Below are 24,928 nucleotides of genomic sequence, written 5' to 3'. Positions count from 1 at the left end.
CATAAAATCGGTGTAAATGGACGATGGAGAATGTCTTGAGATTGGATCAAGAACTGCTGCATTTAATACAGTGTGCTCAACGATCAGGATTGAACCGTTTGAATTCCTTAACCTAATAGGTTTAGGGTTTAGGGTTTATGCTACCGACCTATCTGCTTTCCTATAAGGTCGATGTTGTGTCTCTTTCTGAGGTTGTTTGCAAAAGTTGTGTATGTATCCAAGAGAAGGGATATGTGATTCTTGCCAGACCAAAAGGAGAGAAGTGATACCTACAGAGTGTAAGTGCAGAAGGTGAAGAGGAGCTTAAGCGGATCTGCATTGGCATTGAGTGTTGTTACCAGATCATTGTAATACCTATTGATCTCTAACCACCTCAACAGTTGGAAAATCCCTTAACAGGGTAGCCCTAACCGGCTTGTTGTAAATCCTTTAACAGGGTAATTCAAAGCTATTGAGTTCAAAATCCTTTAGCTATTGAGTTCTTGAAATCCTCTAACAAGGTAACCTTTAACAGGGTTTAACCCTTAACCAGGTATTGTAGCCATCCCTTAACCGGGTGATCTCTAACAGGATTGGTTCCTAGCATAACCTATTGTAATGTCTCTAACCGGACAAGGCTCCTAACAGAGCGGACTTCTAAAGAGTTCAAAAACAGCTTGTGGATATTCATCCCCACCGTGGTTTTTCCCAATTGGGTTTCCACGTGAAAAATATGTGTGTGATGTGTGATGCTTTCCTATTGTCTGTCAAGCATATGATGGTTCTGTGTTTTATACCTATCAATAAAACATGTTGAACTAGTTGTTATTATGATTTGATGATAGATTACCTGTTTATGCATAAGGGTGAAATGGTAGTGTAGTCTTGAGTTGAGTGAAAAGCTAAGTGAGTAACCAGTTAAAGCTTGTCTTAGTCATTCTTAGCTTTATCGGTTGCACTTTGTTTCAAACCGGTGTCACTGTTTGCCAGTCATTTGAAATGTCTGCTGTCAAACCAGTTTAGGACTCTATTTTTGTCTGTACTGATTCACCCCCCCTCTCGGTACTGGGTTAGTACTATTCGTTCATCATTGAGTTATCAATTGGTATCAAAGCGTCCTCCAGGTCCTCTGTGCTATAAGCTTAACCGCTTGAGGTAAAGATCCCAGTTTAATGATGAAGAGGGAAAGTCCAAAGTTTAATAGAGAAAATTTCACTATATGGAAAGACAGAATGAAGATATACATCAGAAGCATGTGTGCTCAACACTGGAGCTATGTTGAGACTGCCTATGTTGCTCCTACCAGTACCCTTACCGATGACCAAAAGAGAGAGATGCAGGAGAATGGGCAAGTCATGGAAGCCCTAATTAGTAGTTTATCTGACATTGAGTTTATTGATGTTCAGGATAAGGTAAATCCCAAAGAGGTATGGGATACTCTTGAAAATATCTATGGCGGTGATGAGCATGTAAAACAGGCTAATGAAGAAATCCTTAGAGGGAAGTTTGAAGATATGCGGATGGTTGAAGGTGAGACCATTCAACAGTATGGAATAAGAATCAAAACAATTGTTGGAGATATCAAGAGTGTAGGTGGTAAAATAGAAGATTCCACTGTGGTAAGCAAAGTTCTGATATCCTTATTGCTGATCTATGCAATAAAGGTTGTTGCTATTCAAGAGCTAAGATCAATAGACAAGACTAAGGTATCCCTAGACTCCATCATTGCAAAGTTGACAGCCTATGAGCTAAATAGTTTCGATGGTAGTGTTTAAAAGACTAAATCAACTTTTAAATCTTCTACAGTACCATCCAGAAAAGGAAAAGAAGCTAGCACTAGTGGTGAACCAAGACAGGGCAGAGAAATAGATGATGAGGAGATTCTGATGGCATTTGAAGCTCTCCTTTCGAGGAAACTTCCTAAAGGAACTGACAAATACAAAGGTAAGCTACCTTTGAAATGCTTTTCTTGTAACCGGATAGGACATATTGTTGTAAACTATCCTAATGGCAACAACAAGGACAAATAGGAAAGGTTCAAGAAATTCAAAGGAGGAAACCAAAGAAACTGTTTTGTGGCAGTTGATGAAGGTGTCACAGATGAAGAATCAGAGGATGAAGAAAATGAAGATATTGTGTTTGTTGCTATCAAGGAAGATGTGTCAGACAAGAAGGCTCTTGTCTCCCAGTTTGATAATTCCAATGAGTGGATCATTGACAATGGTTGTTCTCACCATATGACTGGTGATTGGAGCAAGTTTCTATCCTTTGAGGAGTATGATGGTGGTGTGGTTTGCTTTGGCAATGATGCACCATGCATGGTCAAAGGCAGAAGGTCCATCTCTCTGAATGGAAAGAGTAGTGCTGATAATGTGTATTGGGTTGATGGTCTTAGACACAACCTTCTGAGTGTTGCCCAACTGAATGACAGTGGCCTCACTCTGGAATTCAAGAATGGAGTTTGCAGAATCAAAGGAAAGAATGGTGAATTGGTGGCCACCGGCATGCAGACCAAAGGTAACCTATTTCAGTTGAATGTAAATATAAGTACATGTCTTATGGCTAAATTTGATGATAGTTGGATATGGCATAGGAGACTCTGCCATGTAAACTTTGATAACATTGTGAAGGCTGGTAAGATCAAGGTAGTTAGAGGGTTGCCAGTGCTAAGCAAACCGGATAATACCTTGTGCAGAGAGTGTCAATTGGAGAAAATGTCTTCCTCAACATTTAAAGGTAAATCTTTCACTGCTGACAACTTGCTTGATCTTGTGCATATTGATTTGTGTGGTCCTATGAAAACTAGAAGTGAGCAGGGTGATAGGTACTTCATGGTTCTCGCTACTACTCAAGAATGATGTGGGTCACATTCTTGAAAGACAAGTCTAAAGCCTTTGTAAAGTTCAAAGCTTTCAAAGCATTAGTGGAGAAGGAAAGCGGTAAAAGGATCAAGTGCCTGAGAACTGATCAAGGAGGGGAATTCACTTCCGGTGAATTCAACAAGTACTGTGAAGAACATGGCATCAAGAGGCAATTGTCTGCCCCCTGGACTGCGCAGCAGAATGGCCTAGCAGAGAGGAATAACTGGACTGTGGTTGAAGCAGCTAGAACCATGTTGATTCAAGGAAAGGTAGCTCACACCTTTTGGAGAGAAGCGGTGAGCACTGCAGTCTACACAATGAACCAGGTACTCATCAAGAAAGGTAAGGATAAAACTCCTTATGAGTATTGGACCGGTAAGACACCTGTGGTCAGCTACTTTAGAGTGTTTGGTAGCAAATGTTACATCAAGAAGAGTGAACACCAGAGCAAATTTGATGCAAAATGTGATGAGGGAATATTCCTAGGATATTCCACCAAGACCAAAGCTCTAGAGTGTTTCAACAATAGGACTTGGAGAATTATGGAAAGCATCAATGTAAGACTTGATGAAACCTCTGAGAAAACTGAGGAAACCGGCAGTGAGCAAGCGGTAAACGAACCAGTTGCAACCTTCTGGGAACTGGTTGACAGCCAACCGAGTACCAGTAACAATGTTCCTACACCGACAAATGTAGATGTTGATATTGATGGAGATGAGGATGAAGAAGAAAAGCAAGAGGAATCTATCAAGACCATTCCTCGATATGTCAAGCTGAATCATGATCCTAAGCAGATCATAGGAGATAAGGATGCAGGAATCCTTACAAGAAGAAAGGTCAGAGAAAACTCTTGTATGATCTCTGAATTTGAGCCTAAATCATTCAAAGAGGCACATAAGGATGAAGACTAGATCAAGGCAATGGAAGATGAACTTGACCAGATAGACAAAAATGGTACATGGTCTTTGGTACCCAGACTAGAGCACAAAAATGTCATTGGTACTAAATGGGTTTTCAGAAATAAGCTGAATGAGGATGGCATAGCGATTAGGAACAAAGTCAGACTAGTGTGCAAAGGATATGCTCAAGAAGAAGGAGAAGACTATGGAGAAACCTTTGCTCCTATATCCATATTGGAAGGAGTCTGTATGCTTCTTGCATATGAAACTTTTAAAGGTTTCAAAGTATATCAAATGGATGTAAAATCTGGATTCCTAAATGGTGTACTTGAAGAGGAGGTTTATATTGAGCAACCAGATGGGTTTGCCCTATCCGAAGATAGTGACATGGTATGTAGGCTACATAAAGCCTTATATGGACTAAAGCAAGCACCTAGGGCATGATATGAACATCTGCATTCTCATCTTGTGAAGATTGGATTTGAGAGAACAAGTGAAGATAGTAATATCTACTTGAAGTCTGAAGGAGATCAGATCCTAATCTGTGAGGTATTGGTTGATGACATTATCTTTGGTGGAGATGACAAGATGAGTCATGAGTTTGCAGATGAGATGAAGAAAGAGTTTGAAATGTCACTCATAGGGGAGATTAAATTCTTCATTGGATTGCAAATCCAGCAGATGAAGGATGGAATCTTTATCACACAGTCCAAGTCTGTCAAAGAAGTGTTGAAGACCTTTGTCATGGAAGATAGCAAACCGGTTGGTACTCCGATGGTGACTGATTGTAAACTATCTAAAGAAGATGACTTAGAATTGGTTGATGAGAAGGAATACCGATCAATGATTGGTAAATTGCATTATGTAGTGCATAGCAGACCGGATATTGCACATGCAGTTGGCATTATTGCAAGATTCCAGAAAAGCCCAAGAGAATCTCACTTGGTTGCAGTCAAGCGGATTCTTAGGTATCTGAAGGGAACTGTTGACTATGGATTATGGTATCCTTATAGCAAGGATTTCAACTTGAAAGCATACACAGATGTTGATTGGGCAGGCAATATAGATGACCAAAAAAGCACAATAGGTGGTGCATTCTTTCTCGGTGGTAGACTAGTCTCATGGATGAGTAAGATGCAGAGTTGTATCTCTCAGTCTACAATAGAAGTAGAGTATGTTGCAGCTTTCATGAACTTCACTCGGACAATTTGAATGAAGCATGTATTAAATGGCTTCAAAGTTCCTGTATCTGAACCGGTAAGTATATTTTGTGACAATACTAGTGCAATTAATATCTCCAAGAATCCGGTTTTACATTCTAGAACCAAGCACTTTGAGCTTAAGTATCATTTCTTAAGGGAAAAGGTTCAGAACAAAGAGATTGCACTGGAACATGTTTCCAGTAAGGAGCAGTTAGCAGACATATTCACCAAGCCTCTCCCAAAGACTACATTTATGTACTTAAGAGGTGAATTAGGGGTGTTGCCTCTTCAGGAGGTAAACTAAAAGCATATGCTCCACATCAATCAGGTATTGCATAGTCAAATTTATTTTGGATTGATGTGTTGAAGGATGCTACTCCTCAGGGGGAGTAGCATAATGGAACAGGGAAGCTTGTGCCTCCACTTTGGCATTGTTGTCAAAGGGGGAGAAGATGTGAAGCGGAGAAGATATCTGTAGAAATTGGGGGAGAAGATGTGAAGTGAAGAGATATCTTTGTATATTGCCATCAATGCCAAAGGGGGAGATTGTTGGTATTATGTGAACCGGTATGAGGACATAATGACATTGTATGTTGTCATTGATGTCAATATGTTGAAGAGGTGAGAACCGACATATGAGAGAACCAGTATAACATTGTGAACCGACATTTGTGCCCAAGTGAAGCGGTGTGCTTGTTCAAGGTGAACTGACATATGGTTATGGGAACCGGCACATGGAAGTGTTGTATGACTACCGGTTGGTAGTCTCAACTTTAGGGTTTCCATTTGAAGTGCTTCAATCCTGTGTGGCTCAACCGGTGACTTTGTGTGATGAGTTAGCATGATAACAAATGAACAGATCGTGTTGCCATGTAAGCCTTGTGCACGTGAAGGATCTTGCATGAAGGAGATTGTTCCTATCTACCTCGGGAATGTGAGAAGTCTGTAAAATGGTGATAACGTGTGATGGGTTATCAGCCGCCATAAAATCGGTGGAAATGGACGATGGAGAATGTCTTGAGATTGGATCAAGAACTACTACATTTAATATAGTGTGTTCAATGGTCATGATTGAACCGTTTGAATTCCTTAACCTAACAGGTTTAGGGTTTATGCTATTGACCTATCTGTTTTACTATAAGGTCGATGTTGTGTCTCTTTCTAAGGTTGTTGGCAAAAGTTGTGTGTGTATCCAAGAGAAGGGATACGTGATTCTTGCCAGACCAAAAGGAGAGAAGTGATACCTGCAGAGTGTAAGTTCAGAAGGTGAAGAGGAGCTTAAGCGGATCTGCATTGGCATTGAGTGTTGTTACTAGATCATTGTAATACCTGTTGATCTCTAACCACCTCAACAGTTGGAAAATCCCTTAACAGGGTAGCCTTAACCAACTTGTTGTAAATCCTTTAACAGGGTAATTCAAAGCTATTGAGTTTGAAATCCTTTAGCTATCGAGTTCTTGAAATCCTCTAACAAGGCAACCTTTAACAGGGTTTAACCCTTAACCGGGTATTGTAGCCATCCCTTAACCGAGTGATCTCTAACAAGATCGGTTCCTAGCAGAACCTATTGTAATGTCTCTAATCGGACAAGGCTCCTAACAGAGCGAACTTCTAAAGAGTTCAAAAATAGCTTGTGGGTATTCATCCCCACCGTGGTTTTTCCTAGTTGGGTTGCCACATGAAAAATATGTGTGTGATGTGTGATGCTTTCCTATTGTCTGTCAAGCATATGATGGTTCTGTGTTTTATGCCTATCAATAAAACATGTTGAACTAGCTGTTATTATGATCTGATGATAGATTACCTATTTATGCATAAGGGTGAAATGGTAGTGTAGTCTTGAGTTGAGTGAAAAGCTAAGTGAGTAACCGGTTAATGCTTGTCTTAGTCATTCTTAGCTTTACCGGTTGCACTCTATTTCAAACTGGTGTCACTGTTTGCCAGTCATTTGAAATGTCTGTTGTCAAACCGGTTTAGGACTGTATTTTTGTCTGTACTGATTCACCCCCTCCCCCCCCCTCTCAATACTGGGTTAGTACTATCCGTTCATCATTGAATTATCAAAGTGCTCTGCTAGGAGAGAATCCTATTAAAGATCCCAATGCCCTGTTAGGAGCTATACCCAGTTAAAGGTAGTACCATGTTAGGAGTATATATATATATATGTGTGTGTGTGTGTGTGTGTGTGTGTGTGTGTGTGTATACACACAAACACATACATATGTGTATATATATATGTATATGTATATATGTATGTATATGTATGTATATGTATATATATAGATATATATATTTATATGTGTGTGTATATATATATATGTATATGTGTGTGTGTATATATATATATGTATATATATATATATATATATATATATATATATATGCACACACACACACATATGTATACACATACATATGTGTATGTATATGTATATGTATATGTATATATGTATGTGTATGTATATGTATATGTATGTATATGTATATATATGTGTATATATATGTATAAATGTATATGTATGTATATGTATATGTATGTATACGTATGTATATGTGTATATATATTTATATATATGTATATATATACACATATACATACATATACATACATATACATATATATGTATATGTACATATGTATATGTATATATATGTGTATAATACACACACACACACATATATGTATATATGTATGTATATATTTAAAACATATACATATATATATTTAAAACATATACATATGCTTATACATCATATGTCAGACACCATCATAAAGGCACTGCTCGACTGCTTAAAGCAATCATACATTGGAGAGGCTAGGGAGTAAGGCTAACAGACAATCATGAAAAAACAATCAGCACTCCTATAGTCGATATAGCAAGGCAATATGGGGATGGAAATCTATCAGATTTATTAAAGAATAATCATAATATTTAACAGGAGGTGAATGAGAAACCATCACGAGAAAAGCCTATCACAACCGAGGTTACAACTTGATTTACCAATAATATCGGTTAACAAAACCAATATATCTAAGTAGAGGCACTCACCATTTATCTCTGTAAAATGATGGACTTTGGTATTTGTCTGTGCCTTGAGAAGCATGAGATGTCCTTTGTCTGAGAGATATCTAGTAAACGTTGGTCGGTTATTTTGAGATCGGAAGATGATCTGGTCATACATGTGACCAAGAGGATTTTGGGCAATTAGATTATATTCTTAGAACATAGGAAACGAGTCAATAGCAACGTCCTTGTGGGGTTTACAACAATATTACTCACAATGGAAGAAGATAAGGCAATCACAGTCTCACAATGCAGGTTAATATTCAAGAAAGAATATCTGGTTAACCTGGAAACGACTGTCAAATGCGTGGATGGTAAACTATATATACCTTATCCAAAAGATTACACCAAAGTTGTGGAAGTCGTAGACAAGGAAGAAACACTCAATATAGATTTTAAGAGGCCTATTCTTAGTAGCAAAGATCAGAAACTATGCTGCCAACAACAATCAGAGATAACAAGGAGTATTGCATTCCTTAAACAATAGCTTGGTGTGGTAGAAGAGCCAAAAGTTGAATGGTGGGTAAGTTATATGGTAGAGGAGGTTTGGACCCTGTTCCAAGTTGGTAATCCCAGTGATATGGAGGTTGAGGAAACATAAGCCTCTTGCATGGAAGCCGTAGATGATAAGTTTTCATAACATAGTTCTGTTTGGAGTATACTAATATAACTACTCTAATACACAGGGATGTAGGATCTATAGTTAGTATAAGGCACATATCGAAGTGTGATATTAGAAATATATGACTCTGTTTTAGCATAGATAGCGAAGGGTAAGATAATTACTTGATGACATTTACAAGACATATATATACATATATATACATATATGTATATATATGTATATATGTATATATACACATATACACACATATATATATATGTGTATATGTATATATGTACACACACACATATGTGTGTGTGTGTATACAATATGTGTATATATACATCTATACATATATACATATATAGATATATACATATGTATACATGTATACATGTATACATATATATATATATATATGTATATATATCTGCATTTATATGTATATATATATCTGTATATATATATATATATATATATATATATATATATATACACATATATATATGTATACATACATATATACATATATATATATATATATATATATATATATATATATATATATATATACACACATATATATATGTATACATACATATATACATATATACGTGTGTGTGTGTGTGTATACTAAAATAAGTGAAGTTTAGAATTCGTATTTTTCTTTGAGTTAGGTATATACTCTTATGTTGGCTCAACCTGAGGACACCCACATTCATTCATCTGCAAAATGCAGTAAGAGGAAGTACTCTCGTAACTCTTGCATATTGGTTTAATTCAACATTTGCATTTAGACATCCATAAGAACAAAATATCAAGGCAATATCATGAACTACATGATAGATGGGTTGTGTTATTATCAGTCTCTTATTGACCAATGTTTATACATCTATTATTATTGTAGCTTGGGTAATCTTTCATAGTATAGCCAACAATTCCTGGTGCTGACTTAATATGAAAGAAGCCTGGGCTATAATAACAACAATGGAAAATATAGAAAAGAAAAAGTATGCAGAGATAATACTAGTTCTTTTTTTTTTTGCACTAACACTTCATGAAGTGGTTTACAAGAGGATTGCCTTGAGAATCTGTTTTGCAGGAAAAACAAAAGGTAAGAAATATGGCAAAAGTGGCAACAGTGCACAACGAAGTCTGATAAAAGCAAGTTAACTCATGGAAAATTATAGATGCTACCTATGAAGGGGCCCAGAATGAAGAAATTGTAAAGGAATATATGTAACTCAATAAATGATATTAGAAACTGACTAGACCTATGGTACTGGGCAAGGCCAGAGGTTTTCTCCTCTCCGCTCTTTCCTACCGGCGCCCGCACTGAGCGGAGATTGTAAATTTATTTATTAATAAAATATGGCTTTGGCCTTTTACCGAGCAAAAAAATAAAAATTATTATGTTTTTTTTCAATTATCAAGCTAATAATAGTTTTAACAAAATAATTATTATAAGTTTTTTTTCAATTATTATTTTTAATATTATATTTTGGTTACTAGTTTTTTTTTAATATGATAATATTGTAAAACCAATTTTAAAGCAAAATTTGAATTTAAATAAAATAAAATAAAATAATTTAAATAATATATATTATGCTTTTTAAAATAAACTTCTTCCCATTCAAAAATTATAAAATCTAATTTATAATTTAAAAAATATATATTTCATTTAAAAATTATTATAAGTTTTTTTTCAATTATTTTAAAAAATTTAATATTATATTTTGATTAAATAATATTGTAAAATCAATTTTAAAGCAAAATTTGAATTTAAACAAAATAATTTAAATAATACAGATAATGTTTTTTTTTAATTGACAAATTGGTTGATGGCCAAATGCATGTGAACGCAAATGACTTTCATTTTTATGAGTACAATATGCCGCTCAACATAATGAAATAATTAAATAGCATTAAATATGATATTCACTCTATTTTATTAAATTTTTTTGGTCGGTAATAGTTTGTATTTTTATTGCATCATAATAAGATAAAGGATTACATAAAGTATATTTATGGGATTTCTAGCTTTCAAAACAACCATCTTTGGAAATAAACCATACAATCATCATCATTGAAAGAAACCTCTTCACCTAAATAGACTTATGAACATATGTATAAACAGACTTATAATACTGTATAAAAACAAAAGAAACCCCTTAAAGTTGGGAAAGCCAACAGACTTATAATACTGTATAAAAACAAGAGAAACCCCTTAAAGTTGGGAAAGCCACAAAACCCAGCCGTCTGCAGTAAAACCTTCCCACTATAAACCATCATCTTACAAAAAAGACCTATTCCTATTGTGAAACTATTATAACAAGAGGGGATCTCTTATCGACATAAAACCTATAAAATATGAAAATTTTACTACACTGCCTAAACAGTTCCGACACCTCCAACAAATCTTGCATCAGTCACCCACCTTCTCCCGATCTTGGTTTGCCTACATCTGGGAATCTCCCTCGACCAAGCTCGTGTCAAATCATTGTCTTCTCTCTCATGGTGCATAATGATCTCCTTGAGTCTCTCCCAAGCCCGCGCTCTTTCCTGCTCATAAGCCTCCTTGTCCACCTTCCTAACCCACCTGACAAAAGAAACAATGCCAAATTCATCTGCATCCCTTACATCCTCAAAACCTTCTGAATAATCTAGATCCACTCCAAAATGGAATCCAAGCCTTCTAACATCTCTTCTTCAAAAATTGAAGTGACAACCCATTTAACCATCTCTGTGTCGTCCCCAATCTCCAGTCCCTAGGCGATGATCATGGATATTTATCCAAATTAACTTTCCATCGCATTTTGTTCTCCATAAAACAAGGCCCCAAGACCCCTAAGGAAGCATTGATAGACTCATCTTCCTTGAAATGCAGCAAGCCTTGCATTCTTTCTTTACTTACAGGTCCCTTGAACCCCTTCTGTTGTTTTTTTGTGCTCACTGTGAAATTCATTTCCATGATATTTAAACCAGGCAACACACTTCTAGTTTTCCACCTCTCAAACCAGTTTTTACAAATAGATGACACTACTAAACTCTTTATATCATGAGCCAAGCGAATTTCATCACCTTAAATGCCATCCGCAACTAGGATTACGAATCTGACAAACCACCCTGTGAAACGTGCCATCTCATTTCCCATCGCCCTTGGAGACTTAACTTCAACATTGCCAACCACCTTTACATGCTCGCAAATCCTTTGTGAGGATTTGGAATGAGGTGTCCCGAGAAAAAATATGCATTCACCATCATTAAAAAGATGGGAAAAACCAAAATGTTGCCATTCCCAACTTTAAGGTCCAATCGAGAGCGAGTCATCCTTTCCAAATCATTTAGAAAACATCACCACCATCATTCACAAAAAGATCGCACGATTAACCATTATAGGATGACATCATCTGTCGATCACCACACAACCACCATCCAGCTATTAATCATTGCACAAACACATCATCTAAAATAAAATCCCCTTGAAAATCTTCAATTCTTGATTCACCTTCCTGCTCAAAGGACAAAGTCCATTTAGAAAGTCTATCTGCATTTTGGTTTCCATCTCTGCGAATGTGACTTATTTTAAAATTATTAAAAAAATTAAATCTTCAATGATCAAAGCAATAAACCCTTGTAAATGCCAAGCTCTAATTGCCCCATTCATTATGGCCTGAATTATAATAAGAGAATCCCCTTCTAGATAACGATTACAAACACCTTGACTTCTAGCCATTCAAACAACTAAAAAAGCGGCATGAGCTTCTGCCTCATTATTTGTGCACCTCCTTAATCTTTTTGCTCCACACTTGATTAAGTCCCCAAATTCATCCCTAATAACAAACCCTTCCCCTGCTAAATTTCTAGAAGTTTGTGCTACCCCATCAAAATTTGCCTTGAACCAACCCTTATTAGGAGGATTCCAACACACACCCGAGACCTTCTTATTGCTTGCCCTATTACTAGACCATGAATCATGTCTTATTTTTATTCTAGGCCAAGCTCTATGTATTTTGCTATCCATTAAAGTAAAAGGGGTTGTCAGTGTTAGGGATTGTGAGGTTGCCACACCAACAACTTCTTCAATAGCCCGATTGATTTTGCCTAGTAACCTTCTAACATCCTATGCTTTATCCTAAAAAATTATATGGTTACACTTTTTCCAAATCTCCCATATGACTAAAGAGGGGCTAATACGCCACACACTTGAAAGAGTCAACTTGCTTGATTGTCTTCGCCAACTTTCAAAGACATCTTTAAGGGTGGACTAAAGAGGACCTTGCCAGTTTAGTTTCTCTTGAAGATCTAACCAGCACCTCAAATCCACATCACAACCTAGTAATAAATGATCCACCGATTCCTCTGAATTGCTACACATCACACATTTGGAAGGGCCCATAAATCCAAGTCGTTTCCTTCTCTCCCCACTAAGAATTCTGCCCTTCACTGCTAACCATGCAAAAGCACCAGCTTTCAGAAGGCAATCTTTGCTCCAAAACAGATCCCAACACCTTGAATGAACCTCCTCCCTGCCTTCCAATAATTGATAACCTAGTTTTATTGAGTAATTCTCATCCCGAGCTCCACACCAAATCGCTTTGTCCTTTGATCCTGTGAGAAAAATCTTTTTCTGATCCAAAACTTCCATGAGACACTGCTAAGAATGATCTGAGAGACCTGTTGACGATAAATATTTCCACACCCATTCCTTTCCAAAGTCCCCTTCTACAGCTACCATATGGTCTTTTACACGATCACCCCAAATGGGCACCAAATGATCCTTAATGGCAGAAAAATCTTCGCTGTCTTTGATGGCTGAAAACCCTGCCTAAGAGTCATCCCAGAACTTATCTTTTGATCCTTTACCAACTTGCCAAGATAAATGATCAATGACCACCCCTTTGCAACTTACGATGAAATTCCATATAGTCGAACCTTTGGGAGGGTTACAAATAGTGAAAATTCTATGATCTTCTGAGGAGTCCAAATATTTAGCTCACAAAACTTTTGCCCACATTTGGTTTGGAGTAGTATAGATATTCCAAACCAGCTTAGCCCCTAGAGCTATATTCATCTTGTGTCAATCTCTCAAACCTGCACCACCCTTAAACTTTGCTTGACAAACTTTATCCCATGCCAATAAAGGGATTTTATCTTGATCATTTGCCCCATTCAAAAAAAAAATCTCATTATTTGTTGGATCACACTAATCACCTTTTTCAGACTCTTTAGACACATCATTGAGAAGATTGGTATTGCAGATACAACTGATCTTGACATTAACATTCTTCTAGCCGAAGTAAGGCATCTACTTTTCCATCCATCCATTTTATTAAGACAACTATCAATTAGATTTTTCCATAAATCAGACTTGTTCGCACCACCAAAGAAAGGGATGCCTAAATATTTATTGGGAAGGATTCCCAACTTCATGCCCAAAATTCTACAAATATCCCTCTGTTTACACGGTTTGGTGTTAAAAAAGAAAATTTCAGATCTAAACCAATTAATGCGTTGTCCTGAAGCTTTTTCATAAACATCCAAAGTTCCCTTGATAATTCGGGCTTCCCCAACTGATGCATCACCCGCTAAGAAGGTGTCATCTGCAAATTGTAGGTGGGTAAGGGGGTTCACACCTTCTGCAATTTGAACACCTTTCCATAAACCTTCACTCCACTTCTTAGATATTAGTCTCCCTAGAACCTATGCCATTATGATGAAAAGAAAGGGGGCAAGAGGGTCTCCTTGCCGAATACCTTTCTTGGACTCAAAAAAACCTCGAGGGCTATCATTTATAATAACAGAAATAATGAGGGGAACAAATACAACTATGGACCCAAGCGAACCATTCCTTACTAAATCCAAATTTCGAAAGGACTTGTACAAGAAAGTTCCTATTTACCTCGTCATAAGCTTTCCTTATATCCACCTTAACCATCATCTTTTCTGTCCTTGCCATCCGAATAGAGTGAACAACTTCATGTGCAAGAATTATACCTTCATAAATTGATCTACTAGGGGCAAATCCACTTTATTCACTTGATATCACAAATTCTAGAACAAGTTTTAATCTATTTGCCATTACTTTGGATATCACCTTGTCTATGGTGTTACATAATGAAATTGGGCGAAAATCATCAAAAGATGTGTAGTCCACTTCTTTGAAATCAAGGCAAAAAAAGTGTCATTGAAATCCTTTAAAACAAAGTCCCCTTTCCTTGATTCCTCCACCACATCCAATATATCATTTGCAAGAATGTCCCAAATTTTTTGATAAAAAAGGTTAGGGAAGCCATCTAGCCTCGAGGGTTTATCTGATCCTAGCCCAAAAACTACTCTTTTCACCTCCTCCAAAGACATCGGATCCATTAGCATTTTGTTATGTTCTTCCTTGACACATGAAGGAATAACCTCTAGAATTTGGTGAATATTCCCACTGGGGTTAACTTCACCATTAAAAATATCAAAAAAATGTCTAACCGCCTCCAAGTTAATTTGATTCATATTTGAGACAACCACCCCATCTCTGTTCTTAATTGAAAATATCTTGTTCTGGGTCCTCCTTACCTTTACTGAAGTGTGGTAAAATTTTGTGTTTCTGTCTCCATCCTTCAACCACATTTCCCTTGACTTTTGTTGCCAAAAGATTTCCTCTCTGGCTAATACCTCAGAGTAGCGTTTATTTAAAACTTTTTCTTTATTAAACACCTCTTCATCCATTCCTTGATTGATGATTTGTTCATGGAGTATTTTTAACTCGTCTTCAATCCTTAACTTTTCACTGAAAATATTACTAAAAGACTTTCTATTCCACTTCTTGAATTGCTCCTTTAAGAACTGTAGCTTCTTGAAAAAGATAAAAGCTTTGTTACTTGATTTTTCCGGTATATAATGCCACCAACACTCCACTAAGTTTCTGATGTTACTATCCCTTAACCACATAGCTTCAAACTTAAACAGGCATCCGTGCGAAGCACTGTCATCCTGAATTCTGAGGCATATTGGATAATGATCTGAACCTATTATAGGTAGAATTTTAGCAACATAGTTCCAATGACTTTTTGACCAATCCTCCACAAAAAAGAACCTATCTAGCCATTCAGAGATATTCAAAAATCCACTCCTCTTATTAGTCCAGGTGAAATCCCCCATCCTAAAGGGAATTTCAAAAAGCCCAAAATCCATCACAAATGCACTAAAATCTCTATGACTCTGTCTATTCCATCCCACATCACCCATCTTATCTGAAGGGCGTAGTAGAGCATTAAAATCTCTGCCAAGAATGAATAAACTCTCCCTATCATGCCTCAGAATGTCAGATAAATCAAACCATAGCAACATTTTCAAATTTGTATTGTTAGGCCCATAAACATTAATAAAGAAAAAACTAGTGTGTAGTTGTTTTGATATGATTTTCAGCCACTACCACAATCTGTTTGTCCTAATGACATCCACCTCAACAAGTGAGTCCTGCCAAAGAGCAGCAAGGCGTCCAGAAGCACCTTGAGCTCCAACAAGACTATAATTCCATGATTGAAACTTCCTAGAAAAACCACCAAAATCTTCTTCTTTAATTTTTGTTTCTTGCAAAAAAACAAACCAATATCTGTCCTAACTTGATCAAGACACCTTTTGATCAAGCAGATCTTATCAGTGGCATTGCAACCCCTGACATTCCACGATAGGGTCCTCATTGCTCCCGGGAACAGGCATAGCCTCTTCCCGATCTCAATTTACTTTGGCCTACTGCATTACCCACCATCTCCAATTTGGCCTTATTAGATTTCGCTCCCCTCTTATTTTTTTCTCCCACCTTAGCTTTTGTTTGGAGAGAAAGCATCATCTCAGTGTTCTCTTATCTTGCATTCCTGCAAGGGGCGTTAACCCCAGTTCATCCTCTCCATCCTGCCAGAATGAAGACTCGCCCTCATAGTTTGAATCTAGGAAATCCTCTCCACTGTCCTTTACTCCTTCAAAATAACTTTCCAAATTTCTTATCAGGGATATTTGAATGTCCTTAAAAATAGGTTCCTCCAATTTTGAATCAGGATTGTCAATCTGCATTTCTGAAAAGATCTTTATCTTTTCTGGGTCTGGGAGCATAGGGATCTCCTTTTGAGTCATGACTGGAAGGTCCTCTACAGGTATCACCAATGTTGTCAGGGGTTCATCCTTGCCCGCCATAAGGGAGACACCCTTTCCAAAAACCATAAACTTCGAGATTGTAGGGATATTTTTTGCTTCTTGATCTACAATGATCTCCCTTTGAAGATTTCCCCTACCCTCTAAGCTGACCTCCTCTAGACCCAAAAAAGCTACCTTCTCACTCCTTCCCTGAGGAGTTATTGCATAAACAGATCTATTCATAAAAAAGTCCACCTCATCATCCAGCCTCATGGAATCACCTTTGGTTAAGCAACAAGAGTTTGAATCTTTAACAAAAAATTACCTATAACACCTTTCTGAGACTCAAAAATCATAATCTTTTTGAAAAAATTTCCCGAGTCATTTCTACACTTGGAAGAAGACTAAATCGCCTAGTCCTTTTCATTCCAGTGTTGTTCCCAAATGTTACCTTTTGACAACCTAATGATTTCCTCCACTAGTTGATTCTGCATCACTATTTTGCCTTTTTCATCTTTTTTACAGGAACCTAGAGGATGAATTTTGGTTATACATTTGGAACAAAATTCCATCTCTTCCTCCAGAAGTATTTTTTGCTTCCAAAATCCCGAACCTGTTTTGATCTCTATGGTGTCAGGGAGATTGTGGATCGGTTGCCAATTAATACACAACCTAGAAACCATACTAAAATCAGAGGAATTTGTAGATTCCTCTGCCATAACAAACTCACCCAGTTTGCTACCTATTTGTTTTAGGGTATCTAGATCCTTATATTCCTGAGGAAGTCTAGGTAGTTTAATCAAATTGAGGACATTGTCGACCAAATCCTCATAGGGGTTGAAGTTGGGTTTCCAGGTTAAAATGGTGAGCCCTTTCCCTTCCAGAAAAAATAACCCATTCTCTATAATCCAGTCTTGATCTTGAACTGTTGGGCAAACAACTTGATAGAAGCCGTTTCCTAGGGTTTTGAGATCCATCCCTTCTCCCTAGTTTTTATTACACTAGTCCCTAAACTTAGAAAAGGCTGGCCATGCTCCTCCCCATTTAACAAAAAGAGCTTTATTAGATAAAAAACGAATCGACTCCCTCCATTCTTCATTTACTATTTCTAAAGAAAGGACCCTAATGTATTTTGCGTTAGGGTTTACCTCTAAAACCTTTGCTGCTTCAGAAAAGGGTTTTGGTTGCCAAAAATTCTCTTGGACTGTTTGAAAATCCACCTTCGGGCTTGAGTAAAGGTCCTGATAACCACCAAAATCACCAGATTTGCGTGCCCTTGATTAGTTGACACCACCATCACCAACACGCTTCCATCCTTTTGAGGTCACTGAAGCCTTCCATGTCCATCTATTTTGGCCGTTTTTCTTTCAAAAACCGTTATTCCAACCATTGTTGAAGTTCCTGCTCAGAGGCCATCTGGACCCTGCACCACCTCTGTAGAGGAAACCCTCATGTTTCCTGAACGCAGACTTATCGCTTTGGTCTGCCATGAATTGTTCAATATTCACTCTATTTTTAAACATAATCCTCTCTTAATTAATTTCTAAATAAATTGATATAAAAGCATCAAAATATTATTTAAAGTATATTTTACGTAACTATTACACTTCTGGCCCCTCTCGTTTTTTTAGTACTAGTGCTACTTACATTATAAATCTAACTCCCTTTTGATGTCTGCATACACCATTTCCCAAACCAGAAACGCTCAACCCTCAAATATAATTAATTCCACCAGTAAAGAACATGCATATATGGATACATATGATTTCGAAAAACCAAAGCCTTTGATTTTGACAGCGAGGAAGTTTTCACTTCCACCGCCAATCGAGATTGTGGGAGCATCATCGGAAGCAATGGCAGCGGGTTAAATTTCAGGTGTCAAATCATTTAGTTTACAAATTTTTCGTCTTTAAACCATCGAATCAATCTATTTTTTTCTCAGGATCGGACCAGCGACTTCTGGAGCAAAAATACAATCTAGCAGTTGCATATTCAGATGCCCGTAAACCCTGGAGAAGCCAAAAAAATAAAGGAAAAATGGAAAACTCTGTTTGTATCTTACTGGGAATCGAAGAAGCGATGAAATGATGCACCCTTCCACAAAGACTTAGTTTTTGTTCTTTTTATGCCTAGAAATGTAGAAACAAACACTTGAAAAGTTTATCCAAAAACCCTAGAAAATGCCAGCTTCCTGGAACGCTGTTGGCCTCGGAATGATCTGCCCGAGCTGCAGCCGTTCGCATTTTCCTTTCTGTAGCAGAGACCATCCTGCAATTGGTCAGACTGGTTTTCCTCCGTATGCTCATGGGCGGGGACCGCCCCCCCTGCCCATAACTCCCACAAATCATTTACAGCCTATGGCTGGCTCCCTCGGGCATCCATTCACTCGGCCCCCTGTGCCTTCCTGGAATAATAATGTTTTAGGGCATTTAGGTTCACCGGTAAATGGTAGGCATGAGAGTTTATTTGAGCAGCATCAGCAGCCTAGTTTGCGAGTTTCCCATGGTTCTATGCATCATGGTGACCTAATGGCAGGGCTAAGGTTTCCCCTACACGGGCTTGATAGGTTTGAGCCTATGGCTGGAGGTCACATGGGGCGCTCCGGGATTGATGCAGGGAAGAATTGGCTTGTCGAAGAAGAGAGAGAAAGAGAGCGGCAGAGAGAAAGGGAGAGAGAGATTTGGTTGATGGAACAGCAGAGGAAGGGTTTGGCTCAGCAAATGGATAGGTTTGGTGTTCAAGGCCAAGGGGTTGCTGATAGACGCCCTCCAGAGTTACTTCCTACAAATTTAATGAGGCCCGAAATACATAGTGGTAAGTATGATGGGATAGGAGAAGTGCATGAGTTACGAATGCGAGGCGATGGACAGGCTGAACTAGGTGATTACAATTCTTATAGAGGTTCACATGGAGTATCGAGTAGGCATCACAATAATGGCAGGGAATATGATGTTTTTCCAGGAGCAATAAGGGGAGGGCATCAACCATCATCTTTTTTTGAAGGATCAGAGGCTGCACAGGAAGGGCATCAATCAGTGGCTCGTTTTAAAGGATTTGAGGCCATGCAGGGAGGGCATCAGTCATCTATTCATTATGAAGGATTTGAACCTGGACAGGGAAGACATCAATCTTTAGCTCGATTTGAAGGATTTGAGCCTGCACAAGGATGGCATCAATCATCGGCACGCTTTGAAGGATTTGAGCCTACACAGGGAGTGCTTCAAGGAACAGACACTTCTTTTTCAAAAGCAAATGGAACTGTGGAATTTGCAGAACATATTGCACGGCCAATGAATAGGGATGATGACATAGGCATGCAGAGGTATGATGGGTATAGGGATTTTCAAGCTGGGCAGGTAGAACTTCCACAGGGAGCACGGAAGAGGACCAGGATAGATGGAGGGGATGATGTGCATGATCGAAGAGTTGGTGGTTTTTTTGGAACTAACATGGAGGAGACTGATACAAGGATTTTGGGAAAGGAAAGCTTTCACTATACAGTTTCTTCTGAATGTGAACAGGGTAAGCAGTTGTTGAATCATAATTCTGGAGAGCGAAGTGGTGCTTTCGGATTTGAACAAATAAAGGTAGGTGATTCCAATAAGAGACAACGAGTTGTGTCACGTGAGGAGGAATTGCTCATCGAACATGGACTTCTTGAGGATTCCACAGATAGTAAGAATGATGATCCTTTTAAATCTGAATTACTGTTCAATGATAAATCACTTTCACAAGAGGGCAGACATGGGTTTGAGTTATCCTTACCTGGGAGGGGAAACAAGAATAATGTCATGCCTCCACAAAGTGCATCCGAGGCAAAAGATTTTATCCAGAAATTTCAACCAAGCAAAGGTGAAGGCTCTTATAATGGTAATGCATTGGATAGAGCATATTCACTTAATCCATCACATGATACCTTCAATGGCGGTATATTTGTGGAGCCAAGGAACCAGAGTAGGGACGTGCCGTTACATTTACGTGGTTCACAGAGGGATTTATTGCAAGGTCAGTCTGATGAATCTGGAAACTTTTGGCACATCAAGCCAAATGACATGTATTCAGTTCCAGCCAATGACAAATTTGGATCTCATGAAAATAGAGAAATGTTTCACGTTACCAGAGACGGTTCTCAGATGCCCATGCAAAAATCAACAGAAGCTCCTGTTCTCACTGAGGTAGATAGAGTTCACCGACCTGATTCCAGCAAAATAGGAAGGTTTGAAGAACATCATGTTTCTGTAGGAAGTGCCATTCATAAGTTCAGTGAACTAAGACATCAACCGGCGAGGGAATGGCAACGAGAAGAGTCATTGAAGACAATTGAAGAGCTTCATATGGACTTTGTGCATCAACAGCAGCAAAAAATACACAATCAAGCGCACTTGCAACCAGCTCACTTCCAAGAAGAAACATCTGGATCTATCGAAGGAAGAAATGTCCTTTCCCAAGCTCGACAGCAACGTTATCAGGATTTTAGTCAAAATCAAATTGAGATACAAAGACAGGTTGCTAAGACATCTAGTCTAGGTCAATCTGCATACAATCAAGTGCAGCACTTGCCAACTACCCATCTTAGCGAGTCAAACATCATTCAAGATCAAATTGAGCATGATACAAGGGCAGGGGAGTCAGCGTCAAAAGCATATGGGGACAGGATACATCAGAGCAATTTTCGGGCACATCATCAGTGGTCCGAGACATTGCAGCATTCAAACTCTCAGTTAGATTTGAGCTCAAAGAAAAATAATTATCTTTCAGCTCCAGTCCATAATTATGACCATTTTCAGCATCCTCCATCTCATCATATAGTTCAGGAACACAATTTGAGGCTTCACGAGCAACATCAGAGGCCACATCAATCTGATCAGAGGTCGCATCATTCCGAGCAACAGGAGACACAGTTAATGCCTAATCAAGAACCTCAGAATTTGTCCCTTAATCAGCAGAATCAATTGAATCTCCAGCAACATGATCCATTGCAATTGCCACGACAGCAGTTCCAGCAGCATATTCAGTCCCACGACCAGCATCATCTTCCATCTAACCAGCCAATAAATGAGAAACAAAATCCGTCTGAGTGGGGATACCAGCTGCAGCCAGAAGGTGATCAGGAATCTGGACAAAGGTATCAATTTGAAGTCAAGGATTCAAATCACCAACAGTTTAATCAGAAAACTAGTACTTCAATTCAGCACCCTCCACAATTTCCACAGCAGCCTGAGAGGCATTGGCACCTTAATGGACATCAGCAACAGCCTCAAGTTGAACATGCTGAGCTGAAGTCACAATATGTTTTCACAGCGAGAGGCCCTGAGATATCTCATGCTAATATGCATGGCAGTTATGTCTTGAGGCCTGATGGGGGTGGAATGCCTCCTGTCATACAAATACCACCAACAATGCCAAAAGGTCAGAGCCTCAACCAACAACCACAAGCTTATGCTGTTTGCCCTCCTGTACCTCCATTTCCACTTCCACCTCCACCACTCCCTCCATCACCCCCATCATCCCCTTCCCATGCTCCACCACCACCACCTCCTCCTCCTCCTCCTCCTCCAGTTTCTCCTCCTAAGTCAGCTGCTTCTGCCAATTTCTCTTTAGATATTACAGGAACACATTCACTTCCAACAAGCATGCGATCATTTCCAGATATGAAGCCATCTGCACTCGGTTACCAGTATCCACCAGCTCCAAATCATCATGGTGCTGGATTTGCTGGATTGGTATTTTCTCACTTCTATGTTAATTATAAATTTTTGGTGCCATGAAAAAATTTCAGCTTATTCTTGTTCTCAGTTTTTCCTTGCTATATTTCAATTTTTAGTAGTACTGTATATATTGTGGTAATTGCTTTCAAAGATGCACATTTTATACGAATTTCTGTCATAATTGTATCTTGTTCTGTACCATACCAGAGAACTGCGTAGACTGTCATATTTTAATTTTATTATCACTTTCATTACTTGATTTTGGCTTACAACATAAGCGTCTTTAAACTGATAGTTTGTTTGCACTTCCTTTATTTTAAGATGATTTATCAATAGAATACGTGTTCCTAGGGCTTGCATTGGGACGCAGAGAAAAAGTTGAGTATCAAGTTTAAAAATTGGCAACTGGCACAATGCAATTATATATATATGCTAACTTTATATATGTTATACTGGATGAAGTTAGAATGAATATATATATATATATATATATATGGCAAGCACTATCTTTATGGGGATAGCTCCCTATATTGATAAAAAGCCTTATTACATGGTCATCAAATACTTCCGGACTGTGAATTACAAAGCAAACTCCAGCCCCTCAATCCTCCCTACCCACTATCTAAACCACACTGACACTACCTATTCACATCTAATACACTCACTGATACTCCTATCATCACCCTTAAAAACTACCAATGCAAACACACAAGCCCATTGCAAAAACATAAGCCCATATGATTAACACCCATTTACAAAAGAACATTCCACCCTATATATATTTTAGAATAATAGCCAGGTTATTTCCAAAGTCCAACACTGTCTCCGCTGAAAATTTCGAAAGCCAGTTATCTTCAGACTCTAACAATCTTTGGAAAGGATCCAAGTTGCTGTTAAGAATTCCCACCCTATAAATCTACCAGACTTACTCTATGACATTCCTTTTCCTCTGTTTTTCTGCCTTTGCCTGCTCAGACTCCTTGTCCTCAGACTCGGCCTCCTCAGACTCTGTGTCCTCTTCAGAGTTAGAGGATAAAAAATTGTCTGGGTTAAAGTAAAATTTCAAGAAACTAATCCATTAGTCATCCTCTAGATCCAGAATAGCATTTGCCACATCTCGTCCATCACCTGCACATATGAAGCCGACTATCCTCTGAATACAAACCTCCTTTGTGTCTAAGATATCGACCAACGGGCATACAACGGTCTCATACACTTGACCATCGCAGAGATGAACCCCTGTTACCAGAGTTGTTTCGACCACACTCTAAATGGCAATAAAAGTTCTTTCATCAGAATTAAAGAGTCTTCTGCATTGAACCCAGGTAGTCTCATCTCGACACTTGCAGGCCACTCCAAAATGGTTAACCATTCTGTTGACTGAAGAAACAACTCGAAAGCCTACCTGGGACCTTCTGCACCTTGTATGATTTTCTGCTATGAACAATAGGGGGGATCGGCTTGGATAAAAGGCATGAGTGTATTCTAGATTATTCTGGGGAATTCTTCTACCATCCTGGTCACTCAGTACTCCTCTGCACATGAACAGACCCCTGACATGATCTTTCAAATCATTAGCAGGCTTATTCATCCACGCTCATACGTTCTGAGCAAGTCCATCTAAAATAGCTTTCCTCTCGTCCTTTTTTGTAGAAATCTTGATGAACTTCAAATCTGATTTTGACCAACCCGTGAGGTTTCTTCGGGAAGTGCTAAACCTGGGCAACCGATATCGACCACGCCTCCATATGTCCTCTGTTACATGGATCCACTACCCTATTCCTGTACGATTGTTTCTTGATCTGTCTATCTCAAGAATTTCCTTGAATGTGTTATGGATATAATCTCCCTCAATAATTGTTTTCATTTCTCCATCATCAATGCCTGCATTCGCCAACCAGTCTGCTGACTTATTCCCTTCTCGAAGTGTATGCTGAATTTTGAATGTTGTCAAATTATTCAACAATTCTGTAATTCGTGGCATCCAGGAGGCTAGCCTCCAATTGATAAACTTAACCGACTTATCCCATTTATAATCACCTGCGAATCCCCTTCAATGATCACTTTTGAAATCCCCTTGTCCACACAGTTTCAAACCTGCTTCTAGAGCTTTCAATTCTGCCTCATTGTTAGAGGCTGTCCCGAAGGGTTCTTTAGATGGCATATTTCATAACACCTGCTTCGTTTCTTATAATTGTCCCCCAGCTTTCCCTGGGTTCCCTCTACTAGCTCCGTCAAAGTTCAGCTTAGACCAACCATCTGGGGGCGGTTCCCAAATAACCTCATTCCGTCTGTTCCTTCTGTCAGCAATAGTGTAGCCTAATTCGTCCTTCAACTCCCATATCTTCTCCATGTCTGTGTCCTAGGCTGAAAACATCTTAACCTTCTTTGCTTTGAACTTAACCAAAACCACCTCCACAATACCCATTTTCAGTCTGTAAATGATGTCCCCCAAACTAAGCTCCTCATTAAAAATCCTTCTATTT

The 24,928-nt window shown here is 38.4% G+C and overlaps 1 protein-coding gene across 2 annotated transcripts in view; it reads left to right on the top strand.

Moving 5' to 3' along the window:
• The first annotated feature begins 18,403 nt into the window (after nucleotides 1-18,403).
• Nucleotides 18,404-24,928, top strand: part of LOC131067989 (uncharacterized) — a 47,598-nt gene continuing 41,073 nt past the window's right edge. The window contains exon 1 of one of the 2 annotated variants that reach the window (XM_059207468.1): nucleotides 18,404-22,457. In XM_059207468.1, coding sequence (XP_059063451.1) covers nucleotides 18,915-22,457 — 3,543 coding nt within the window. In that variant the 5' untranslated portion in view covers nucleotides 18,404-18,914. The remainder of the gene's footprint in view (nucleotides 22,458-24,928) is intronic. The other variant, XM_058003173.1, reaches the window with a different exon arrangement.

Source organism: Cryptomeria japonica, chromosome 6 (assembly GCF_030272615.1).
Source record: "Cryptomeria japonica chromosome 6, Sugi_1.0, whole genome shotgun sequence".
Lineage (NCBI taxonomy): Eukaryota > Viridiplantae > Streptophyta > Pinopsida > Cupressales > Cupressaceae > Cryptomeria > Cryptomeria japonica.
Note: the sequence above shows the minus strand (reverse complement) of the source record. Positions and strands in the feature narration are given on the sequence as shown.